The 12,639-nt window shown below is 37.3% G+C and overlaps 1 protein-coding gene and 1 non-coding gene across 2 annotated transcripts in view; one reads left to right on the top strand and one right to left on the bottom strand.

The window, feature by feature from the left end:
* DMD (dystrophin) overlaps positions 1-12,639 on the bottom strand; it is a 2,224,438-nt gene that overhangs the window by 238,883 nt on the left and 1,972,916 nt on the right. The window contains 1 exon segment of the mRNA XM_033201414.1: positions 586-664. Within this exon segment, the coding sequence (XP_033057305.1) occupies positions 586-664 (79 nt within the window).
* On the top strand, positions 222-327 carry LOC117078631. The gene has a single exon (XR_004435072.1). It is a non-coding gene; the product is annotated as a U6 spliceosomal RNA (small nuclear RNA).

Here is a 12,639-nt window from a genome sequence, read left to right as displayed (position 1 = left end):
TGTTGAGCATTTTTTCATATACCTGCTGGCCACTTGTATGCCTTCTTTTGAGAACTGTCATTCATTTCATAAGGCAGGGAGTATTTAATGAATTATTTAGAGATAAAGATTTACAGAATCACAGTAACATATATTGAATGATCATATTATAATTACATGATATCATAATTATTAGCTTTATGAACTGAACTGATAGGCAGAAATTAAAAACTCAAAAGTCTGTGTTTGCTTCAGCAGCCCATATACTAACATTGGAATGATACAGAGAATATTAGCATGGCTCCGCAGCAAAGTGTTCCATATTTTTCAAAAAGACTCAAAGATATTAATGAAGTTAACATTTGAGAATATATTGCAGGAAACAATTATGCATTAGCTGAAGACTGGGCAAAATGATCCAGTTGGGCTTCTTCTTCCTACCTTTCTAAATTATCAACCAAGTTATATTTCAGGATGATTTATGCTTCTACTACATCTGACAGAGATTATTATAATTCAACTCTTAATTCTTTTGTTTTTTCAACTGTTAATTCTTATTAATCAAGATGCAATAAAGTTAAGTGATAAAAGCTGAAAATGACTTACTGGAAAGAAAGTGCTGAGACGCTGGGCCAAAGTCCCTGTGAGCTTCATGCAGCTGCCTGACTCGGTCCTCCACAGCCACCTGGGAAGAAAAGGAGAGAAATGATGTTCTCTCATTCTATATAATGAGGAACAATTAAAACAATGCATCCTTTCTGATGATACTTTGAGTCTCCAAGGCTGACAACACTAAAGCAACAATTCATAGCCCTAGTTTTAATATCCACTTAGCGTATATAGTATCCCAGACTCGTTTTTATCAATCCAAGGCCAAACACAAAGGATTTCCTCTCTCAACAATGTTAAAATAAGATTTTTTTTTTAAAGTCAACTCATTGGCAGCCACAAATGAACTACTGCTTCAATTAGTACCATAAAAAAACACAAATCTTTACTTTCACAGAAATATTAGGGAGGGTGCCATTTGGTATAGGTGACTACAGAATCTTAGAAATGACATGTCTTGTCTTTAAGTCTTAGTCTATTGTTTTTGACAAATTTTTAAAGAATATTGATGAATAGGTAATAAACCATTGAGTGATATTTAATTATTGATAATTAGCAATTAACCAATAGTTGATTAATATTTAATTATGGACTGGGCACAGTGACTCATGCCTGTAATCCCAGCACTTTGGGAGGCCAAGGCAGGCAGATCACTTGAGGTCAGAAGTTTGAGACCAGCCTGGCCAATATGGTGAAACCCCGTCTCTACTAGAAATACAAAAAGTAGTCGGGTGTGGTGGTGCACACCTGTAGTCCCAGCTCCTCAGGAGGCTGAGGCAGGAGGGAGGCCGCAGTGAGCAGAGATCGTGCCCCTGCACTCCAGCCTGGGCGACAGAGTGAAACTCCATCTCAAAAAAAAAAAAAAAAAAAAAAAAATTAATTAAATATCAAAGAAGTACAGACAAGGCTTAAATTTGGGATAAAACAGGGTGGATAGTAAGATAAAACTATTTTTCAGATTTCAGTTTTCAGTGGTCTTGAAAATTATTGAGAAATATACCTTTAGGTGGCATGCAGTGAAAACCGCCATCCTTTTTTTCCTGTTAGGTTTTTCTATAATATATGGACACAGTGTGCTGTCAACTTAGTGAATTCTATTCTTGTGGGGGGGGGGAAGGAATAATTTTATGGGTGAAATACTATACTTAGTCATTTGGCATTTTGCCAACTCAATATAAGTGGTGGCTGCAGGCATCCTAGCTCTCTAACTCTGGATTTTGATTTGGTTGTGAACAGTCCATGCTAAACTAGGGGTCAATCAGAGCTTGCACAGAGCAATCGAAACTCAAGGGATAGTTCCTGTGGTGTGCAGAATTCCCAAGAGGTAAAAATCGATGTTAATGTCATCAGAAAAGTGGCTCAGGTAGTCTGGTCTCAAACCAACTCTGGCCTTCCAATATCAATTAAGTGCCTAGTGTATATCCAGAACAATCTCATTTTTTCACTCCCCCTAGCCTTGCCCATTTTGCTTGGCCCAAATATGTGGATAACCAAGTGGAGTTCCCCTAAAATGCAGGATTTGCTTTATTTTACCTACACAAAAGCATGAGGGACATATGAAACCTACCTTCCCAACCTTATGACCCTGCGCTCCCAAACTCTACCTGCTAAGCCCACCAAAACTACCTGCCTATCCTGCACTATTCCATCCAATGTAACTCTTGTGTGTGGCTTCTTCATGCTGCTCCTTCTCTTGGCAATGCTCTTACCCTACTTCTCTCCCAGATCAATGCTGTTAGTGGTTATATGCTTACTTCCCCATCTCCCGGGTTAGAATTAATGGTTTCCTCAGCATTCTAACAGTATATGGTTTATACTTGCAGCACTTCTAGCATACAATTCATTTGAGTTATATGGACATTTTGCAATAGATTGCAAACTTCTTGATAGCAGGGACCATTTTTTGTTTACCTTTCTCTTTGAATGTCTCCAACCCTTTCTGCAGGAGGCACAGAACCCTGCACATAGTAAATGGTAGCAAATATTTGTTTAATGACTAGTTGACCAAACAAATGGATAAATGAGTAAATGTGGTACGTGTGTGTATGTGTGTGTGTGTGTGAGAGACAGAGAGAGAGAGAGAAGAGAAGAGATGCGGAACAAACAAGAATACCTACTCACACTGACTGCACTGACTGCAGGTCTGTAATGGTTAATTCTGTGTCAAGTTGACTGGACTATGGGGTGCTCAGGTAAACCACTATTTCTGGGTGTGTCTGGGTGTGTCTTGTGCAGACAAGATTAGCATTTAGTTCAGCGGATTCTGTAGATTGCCCTCCGCAATGTGGGTGGGCATCATCCTATCAGTTGAGGTCCTAAACAGAACAAAAAGACATGTTCCTTTTTTCCCTGCAGGCCTACTTGAGCTGGGATGTCAGTCTTCTCCTGCCCTTGGACTGGGATTTACATCATCAACTCCCCTGGTTTTCAGGCTTTCAGACTGAGACTGAAATTACACTACCAATTTTCCTGGCTCTCTAGCTTACAGATAGCAGGTCATGGGACTTCTTAGTTTCCAACTGCATGAGATAATACTTGATTTTATATATTCACACACACATATACATACATATATATACATACACACACATATACATATGTACATACATATATATATTGTTGCTTCTATTTCTCTGGAGAACCTTGACTAATCAATGTCCCTGGGTAAATTATTCTTAACTTTCCTTATCAGTAAAATGTGGACAGTAATATAACTTATAGAGTTCTGTGGGAATTAAATAAGAAGATACATGTAAAGCACTTAGCCTAGTTTCTATTATGTGGTAATTGCTCAATAAATGCCACCAGCTACTGTTCTTGCTGCTATTATGGTTAATAAAAGGAGAGGAATAGGCCAGGCGTGGTGACTCACACCTGTAATCCCAGCACTTTGGGAGGCCGAGGCAGGTGGATTACTTGAGGTCAGGAGTTCGAGACCAGTCTGGCTAACATGATGCAACCCCCATCTCTAGTAAAAATACAAAAATTAGCTGGGTGTGGTGGTGGGCATCTGTAATCCCAGCCACTCAGGAAGCGGAGGCAGGAGAATTGCTTGACTCTGAGAGGTGGATGTTGCAGTGCACCGAGATCATGTCACTGCACTCTAGCCGGGGCACAGAACAAGATTCCATCTCAAAAAAAAAAAAAAAAAAAAGGAAAAAAGGAGAGCAATAGGCCATAATGTGCAGGGTACCACATACAATACAAAAATGGCTAATATTTATTAAGCAATACGTGCATGACAATATGAATTGTGTTATTTCATCTTTACAGTAACTCTGCAATAGGAGTTAATATTATTCCCCCCACTTCATTGATGTGAAAACTGAGGCATGAGAGGTTAAAAAAAAAAAAAAAAAACTTGCCTAAGCTTCAGTAGTTAGTAAATTGGCAGAGCTCGGATTTAAACTCATTCAGTCTGGGTCTTGCTCTTAACTGCTATCCTGAAGATTAAAGTTGAAAAAAGGTATTTTATAAATATTTAATAAGTAATTTGCTTTTTAATTTCTTTATTTTCAATCAGTTTATTGAATGCAGACCAATTCTAGTGTGCATATCTATGAAACTTCAGTTGTTCAATGTATTTTATGGCCCAATGCAAGGTCAATTCCTGGTCTTAAAGAATGTGATACCATAAGATCACAGAGAAAGGTTGTGGAAAAACACATGCAAATCAATGTGTGGCATATGTCATTATTTCTAAATTTAGAATGGGTCATTCCATAAATAATCTAGAGATAAATGTGAGTGTTTTGGGGCAGGGAGGAGAAGATGAGGATGCCATATGGGAGTGGACACTGATCAGAAATCTTTTCACATACTGAGAAAGAAATCTCAAGGGGAAGATGTAGATGGTAAAGGAATATGACCGTGCCATAGGCCACTTTCTCTAGTAAGAATGTTAGTTTCATAGGGACTGAGCTGATGCAGCATTAAAGTTCATTCTAGACTCCCAATCTCTGAAGAATTTTGCCTTCTTATACAAGGAGAGCTCCAGTGGTAGTTTCCAGTGTACACTCAACATTGTCAAGATTTTAAAATGAGATCAAAGTGAATTTCCATCTTCATAACTCAAATTTAAGAGAAGGCATGACAGTGAGAAGAATTAGGCATAAAATATATCTTTCCACAAATTATCATTGCAGAAAAGTTTTGTGTGGATTGAATGCACAACTGGCTAAATAAAGAAATAAATTTATGAAGGAGAAAATCTTGAAAGCAACCAAGGTCCTCAAAAGCTTTAGCTTGGGACTTAGGAACGAAGCACTTTATTCTGTGAGCAATTATGCAAGGAAATGAAATTTGATAATCTATTAAAATGAGAGCCTCCATGCATTAGATCTTTCTAACTGGCTGTATTTTAAATCAATATAACCATAGTATATACAAAACAGGAAGCAAAAGCCAGAAATTATATACCTGTATCTTACGTTATGGCACAATCAGTTCTTTCCTTGGTGGTTTATTCATTATATAAGTGTTTGTTAATACTGAAAGAGATAGTCAAAAAACAAATGCTATAGTCCCTGATCTCTGCAAGTGTAAAGGTTTGCAGGTAAGAAATAGTGACAAGCTGAAGAAAGGCTTGGGGCTGCAGAACAGTGGTGTTGAGGACGACAGTGAGATATAATTAGTTAGTCATGTTGAAAGCAGATGATGCAAAGCAAGGTGTTCCGGACTCTGAGGCTCAAGACTTACCCTGCAGGCAAAGAAAACCACTGAAAATTTCTGTGACATGACTCACTATTTTAGAGGAAAGTTAGGGTTTGGGAAGATCGGTATGGTGTAAAACAGATTCGAAAGGGCACATGAGACTGAGATCAGAAACAGGCTGCTGTAATTTACTAGACTTGGGGTGATAGCATTAGAATTAAGGCTGTATTGTATTGAATGTAAAAGAAGGTACATATTAGAAGGTATTTTGAAAGCAGGAAGAACTATCCAATTTGGTGCTGGAGATTAATTCCTGAAGAAGCAAAGAAACTACTGGATATCGAGTAAGGAAGACTGGGAGAATGAAGATATTGCTGATGGCAACATGAAAAACAGAAAAGGGAGAAATAGCATATGTGTGTATGAATTCATTTGGAATATAATGAATTTGTCCTAACAGTGAAACATTTAACTGGAGATGTCATGTATAGCCAGTTAGAAATGAACAATTTGTCTCAGCAATTAAAGAAAGAAAAGGGAAGTGAGACTAAAGGGGGTAAGAGTGAGCTTTGGAAGGGGAGCCAAGAAAGAAGAGATAAAGGAGTTTAAATAGAATGATTTAAACAGCCAGGAGGAACCCAATCTCCTGAATTAATAGGGCATGTCTCTGTTTCCTTTTATAAAAGTAATATAAATATAACATCTTTTTGGGAGCATACATCCTGTTTCAACTATTAGATCATAGATCATGAAGGCTTAGAACTGGAAGAAACCTTGATTGATACACGAGGGTCTATTCTTCAGAACTATCCCAGATGGGCAGAAAACTGCCATCTGGTCCATGAGTACTCATAATCTAGGTTGCAGCAATTCTTCAGTAAAAGCATGTCAGGAAAAAAGGTCCTTTTTTTATATGTTCCATGAGGACAGGGATACATCTTTCCCTACTAAATCATCAGTGAGTAGCACAGTACCTGGCATATAATAGGTGCTAAATTAATATTAATTGAATGAATTAATGTACTGTTTATTCATGGATCTTTACCATAACAACTATATTTTAAATGAATAATTTCTTTTTCAAGATCCCTGACACAAGCTTTTGAAGAACTTCCCTCCCTCCCTTCTTCCTTTCCTTTTCTTCTTTCCTCCTTTTCTTCCTTTCTTCCATTTTTGATGATGACAGTAAAAAAAGAAAAGAAGAAAACCATTTAGATTCAATTTTGCCTATAATACTAGATTTAAAAATGTAAAACAGCAATTTATAAAACAACCCTGAAGTCCGAATCTCTTCCACATTTGTTTTACTCTAGTTTTTAAATAATCATATTTGAGATTTGAGAGTTATGTGGGCTATACATTATTCTCCTTTGTCTTCTCATTTTGGATGAGTTCTGTAGACAGTGTACTGTTTGCAGAGACCTTCCTTTTTTAGCTTCAGTAGGAAATATCACTTCATTCATTCAAAAGATATTTACTAGAATGTAAGTTTATTGTCCACAAAGACAGAGATCTTACCTGTCTTGTTAAGGATTTATCACAATGCCTAGTACATAGAAGAGATCAAGAAACACTGAATGGGTGAATGAATGAAAGGTTTTTTGAGTTCCTCTTATCTGTTAGGCACTGTGATAAGTACGAACATGGTAGATTTGAAAGTGTAATTTTGGGTATAGTGAATGAGCACCAAATCATCCAAATAAATTATGATATGACACACACTCTTAATTCCAAGCTGTGACTGTTTCCCAAAGCTCAGTCCATCCCTCTGTGTATTGTGAAAGATAGCTTTATTTCATTTTTTCTTCATCATTGCTTTTAAATAAACCAAAAGTATAAAAGAAAGAAAGAAAAAGGACCGATAACAACATGGTGGCTCTTAGAAATATTTCAAATAAATTTATCTAAATGTAAATGTTGGTTCTTTAACTTCGTTTAAGATTCTCAGGGCTTCTACTTTGTCTTTTGACCTTTCTGTTAATTACTCTACTTTGAAGTTTTATCTTCACTAGAAGTTTAGGAGAGACAAGCATTACCTCCCCATGTAGAAATACATTGCTAGGCAATGTGGTTTCTTCCTAGTGTCCAAGCTACGTCTTACTGATACTACATACATAAATCATGTTTACTCCAGTCTAGGGAAAATATGTAACTAGGAATGTATGTTTTGATTTTCTGGTTCTCAGTGTGTCTAGACCCTTGATAAATATCCATGGCAATGTAAGAAACAGACATAACACTTACACAATGAGCCTATGAAAACAAAAACAAAAGTAAAAGACAAACAAAAACTCTTCTTGTGCTGTGGTGCTAGTAAATAAACCACACATATGCACACAAATGACTCTCCAGTCTATTCATGAGTTTTTGTCCTGAAGTTTTTCAGTTTGTACAGCTTTTGTGTGCACGTGTCTGTGTTGGGGGAGGAACTTCCTCATTCATTCTTACTCCCAAATCCTCACAAGTAACACTGATAAATACATGCCCAAACATTATCCTGGAAACTCTCCTGAGACTGATTACAGTTTCAGTTAAAATCCTTTTAACTAATGGCAATCCCTTTCAGTTAAAATCCATTATTCTTCTAATTCTGATTATTTTGAGTTGTAACCGGAAAAAAAAAAAGGTCTGAGATAAGTTCTGGTCTTGATTTCGAACTCTCCTGGGCCTCCCAGAGTGCTGGGATTACAGGCATGAGCCACCTCTACCGGCCATCTTCTGGAATGAAGGTTTGTGATAGGTATAGCTCTGCGGCAAAACATCCTGGGCTTGTTGAATGCAAAGATTGACTGAATTGTCTTTCCTTTGAGTTTATTTCTGTGCTTTCTTGACATTAGGGCACTTAGGAGTTAAACAGTGTTTCTTGTGTTTGACTTCAGGATAGATCACAGGAAAGCAACTAGTGCTAACATGGCGCTCACTCTGAGTAGGAGCATAATTATTAGTTGATTTTGTGTGATTTATGGCACAGATAATAACGCGTGCCATGTGAGACCATCCTTAATCTACCTTTTAAGGTTCCTGTATCGTAGCTTTTTTTCCTTCCATTTTATATTTTTGTGCTGACTTCTTTCTTAATCTGACTCCTTTTTTTATTCCCTCCTTTTTCTTTCCTTTCGCCTCCACCCCTCCCCCTTTATTATGTTCTATACAATCTACCAGAAGAGTACACAGACTCTGCTGAAGCAAACAGTGCCTCAAATGAAGGGGCTGTGCATCCTTGCAAGACAGGTGAGGCAGGATATGAATAGGACCCCTAGCCTAGTGCCAGCCCAACACTTCTCCAGGAACATTCTTCCTCTAATTCTGATGAACTCTTCCATCAAACTGGAAGGCAAGAGAGAACAAACAGCAAGCCCTTTGTCCATTGTTAAGCCTTTAATCTTTCACCTCACCGATTTCTAAAATGCACTTTGGATGTTTGTGTATTGGTTTTCATGCTTATGCAACTGCCTCATTCTGTGATAATGGAGTCAGGTTATATCAACATTAAATTGACTTCATAGATCCAAGTACCTTAAGGGTATCATTAATTTTAATTTAGAAAAGCAGCAATCAACCTCCTATCCTGCTTCATTTGTCAAAATCTTTAGTTGTAATTACATCTACAGACTTATGAAAATTATGACGGGAAGAGAAGAGATCATAGGAAGCATTTCTTCTGCTTTTTTTTTTTTTTTCTCGTCTCAAGAGAAAAGAGGAAAGTTGAATTACTTTGCCTGGAAGGTGATGTAACTTGATGCAGATTTTATCTTAAAAAATAGGTTCCCTTTTAGAAGTTTTCCTAATGTATCTCATGATTTGCCACAGGAACTGAAGTCAAGTGGCTCTCACCTTACCACATCATTACATTAAATCATTTACATTCCAGCTTTAGCTATTTATTCTTGAGCTTTATTTATACCACATTTGGAAGATATCATTCTCACAGAAATTTTCTGAGGCCACTGGAGCATGCCTTCCTAGGGGCATTTCGGCCCGTAAGTAGCATAATGTTCACATGGTAATTACATAATTACGCCTCCTGGTATTTGAACACAGGAGTATTTCCAAGGAACAAAAGTGGCAATTTGAAATAATCATCAATGAGATACCCCAGAACTGGTATTGTCTGAAAAAAAAAGATGGTATATATCAGCAAATTCATATTAACAAATGACTGAAACAGGTAGATAAATGCAAAAAGATAAAGCACTGGAAATCAAACATTTGCATCTCAGTGGCAGAAACTTTTACATTTTGGGTAACAATATACTTGGAGATTTTCAGTTTGTGTTACTAAACACTTCTTTCATAAAGGCTGGGAGGGAGAATTTGCTGAAGTATGCAACAATCCTTAACCAAGGAAATCAACACTCCTTAAATCTCATGCCATCCTTGCAGCATTTCCAAAGCTTCCTGACCTTGACTCCCTTCATGGTCAATTTGACCACCTCTCAAGGAAGCTTGTCTGCCAGAAGACCCTGTTTCCACTTCCCAGCTCTCCTCCTCCAGCAACTGACTGAAAAGCGCCTTTCTTTTCTCTCACTGATGCAGAACTGACAAACCAGTATCAAGCCGTTCTTTACAAATCAATAAACCGGAAGATCTCATCTACTGTACTTCCAAATCCAACAACATTCTGTCTTCTCTCTTCTTTGCATATCACAAGATAAAGCTGCAAGTTATATAAATAAGTACACTTCACGCTTCTTAACAAAGGACAGGAGATGGAGCAATGCGCTTCTATTGTTTCTCCGTGTAGACTTGTCAGAACCAGAATTAAAACTCTGCCATGGACTCACAGTCTCTACAGTCTCTCTCCCTCTGTCTTATTTGCACTCTTCTGACCTAGCCCTCCTTTTCTGTCCCCCTACCTCCCCCTTCCCTCATTCCACCTCACCCCACCCACAAGGCTGTTTGTAAGCTCCCCAAATGCTCATAAGACTTTCCTGAACTATTTTAGATATTTTCACTTCAAATCTAAACTAAAACTATTTTGTTTTTCCAAATGTGGCTTACATAGTGCAGAAAACCACAGGGAAAACATCCAAAATACAATGTGATCTTTTATGGGAGAAACAAAAGATTGAATTTCTAGGTCATCATGGAAGTAGGTACACTTCCCTGAGCAATAATCTGAGGTAATTTATGAGATTCTTTCTTTCACGAAAGCAAGAAATCCTAAAATCCATCAGGATACGTGCACTGTGCCTTGACTCTCTTTTTAATCCTCAGGTGAAACCAACACAGTGCAGTGTAATAAAAATGCATATAGCCCCAGGCTTTGTGCCTTAGCAAAGACAGAAAAAATAAGCTTCTTGACTTCATATGTCTGCTGTGAATAATCAGCCACTGCATTTTTGGGATTTTGCTTTATAATCTTAACGTATAGCAGTAACTCCATGTTTGTGGTGTGACAAGAATAAAGGATTTTTTTTCTTTCTTTAAGCAGGTTGCCCCCATATTTTCCAAAAGAGAGACATGTGTCAGCTTAGAAGAAATGAAACTACAATGGTGTGAGGGAGGAATATCTCGATTGTTAGCAGTATATTTTCTGTATTTTACCTGAAATTGTCAATGAAGTGTAGGTAAGCTAAGGTGGGGCCCTAGGCTGTTCAATAATGTGGCTAACATTTGGTTTGAGGGCCTTCTCAGTTCTGTTCCCAAATGTTTAGCCTTTCCTTCCCAACTGCCGGTCCTTAGCTGATTAATAAATCACCCTAGGAAGATCAATGATGGTTCATAACAGGCCTCTAGTACCACAGCTGTGAGTATTTGCATTTTAAGAGCAACTTTAAATAATTAAGTCATTAATTACTCAAATAATTATTGAGTGTTTATAAGGCACTTTGCTAGGAGAGGAAGCAGAAAAAATAAATAAGAAAACAAGGGGATGATCGTTATTGATTTTGTAGATTTGATATTTACAAATAAGCATAATAAAGTATTATGGGAAAAAGTTTAATGTAGTGCAGTCATTCCCCAATTTGACAGTGCATCACAACTATTTGAGAACTTTTTAAAAAAATACAGATTCTTAGCTCATCTAAATAATTTCTGATTTAGTTAATTTGAGGCTGAGGCTTGAGAATCTTTACTTTCTTTAAGTCTCCATAGATAGTTGTGATGTACAGCCTGGTCTTACAGCCATCAGTGTAGTGGAAAAATGACGAATTTTATGAGTCAGGAAGACCTGAGTTGGAGTCCCTTACTAGCTATTTAACCAGCATCTTATCTAATAGCCTATGAACCTTAGTTTCTTTATGTGTTAATAGAAATACCACATAACAACACTACCAACAATGACAGTAATGATTGTAAATATTCATAGAGCATTTACTATATCCCAAGTTCTATTTCAAGAGCGTTATGGGTATATTTCATTTATGTCTTTCTTATCAGAAGGTAAATTTGACGAGGGCAGGACTCAATCTATTTTATTCACTACTATATCCCCAGGACCCAGGTCAGTGCCTGTCTCATAGTAGGCACCCAACTAACTACTTGAAAGAATGAACATCACTATGAGGAAAGTACTACCATAGTGACCATTTTACAGATGAGGAAATGGAGGCACAGAGAATGAGATGTTGTAATGTGCACCGTTGGAGAGACCGCTTTCTGGCACTCGGTAGGTACTTCTTTTTCTGATAACTGCAAATTGCTAGACAAAGCCTAAATAGCTATGGGGGTTACAGAGTATCTGGATGAAATTAATGAAGGAGGTTGCTTTGAAACTGGGCCTTCACAATTGGGTAAGCTTTTAATGGGCAAAGACAGAAGAAACACTCTGGGTGACAAGAGTAGAATGAGCAATTTTTTTTTTTTTGGCACTCGTAAAGGCCCGGATATGAAGGATAAACAGAAAAAGAGCTGAATAATATAAGGCTAGAAATGTAGCTTGGAGTCAAACCAGAGCTGTACTTGACTGTCAGGTTTAAGAATAGAGACTTCATTTAGTTGTTCATGGGAAGGCATTCAAATATTTTTTAATAATTAATTATTTAAAAATTGTATTTCTTTCAAATGCATTCACATAATAAAATTCAAGAAGAACAACAAAAAAAAGTTATTTAAAAATCAAGTCTCTTTCACCATATCTCTCTAGCCATTTTGTTCCCCACTCCCTGGTGGCAAGTATTTCCATATTCTACATTAATTTTTAAGTAAGAAAGATATTAGGTTGGTGCAAATGTGATCGCAGTTTTTGTCATTGAAAGTAATGGTAAAACCGCAATTACTTATGTACCAACCTAAATATCATTGTCAGAATGGTGTTTTAGGATGAATGAAAGCATGGAGAAAGTGAAGAGAGGATAAGCTGCCAGAAAGGAAAACGAGATGGTATGGCAAGACGTTATATGTTAAATGTAACAGTGTCAGGAAGTAGAGTCAAGGAAGCCTCAGACTTTCACC

Source organism: Trachypithecus francoisi, unplaced genomic scaffold (assembly GCF_009764315.1).
Source record: "Trachypithecus francoisi isolate TF-2019V2 unplaced genomic scaffold, Tfra_2.0 Lachesis_group6, whole genome shotgun sequence".
Lineage (NCBI taxonomy): Eukaryota > Metazoa > Chordata > Mammalia > Primates > Cercopithecidae > Trachypithecus > Trachypithecus francoisi.
This window is presented reverse-complemented; position numbering and strand designations above follow the sequence as displayed.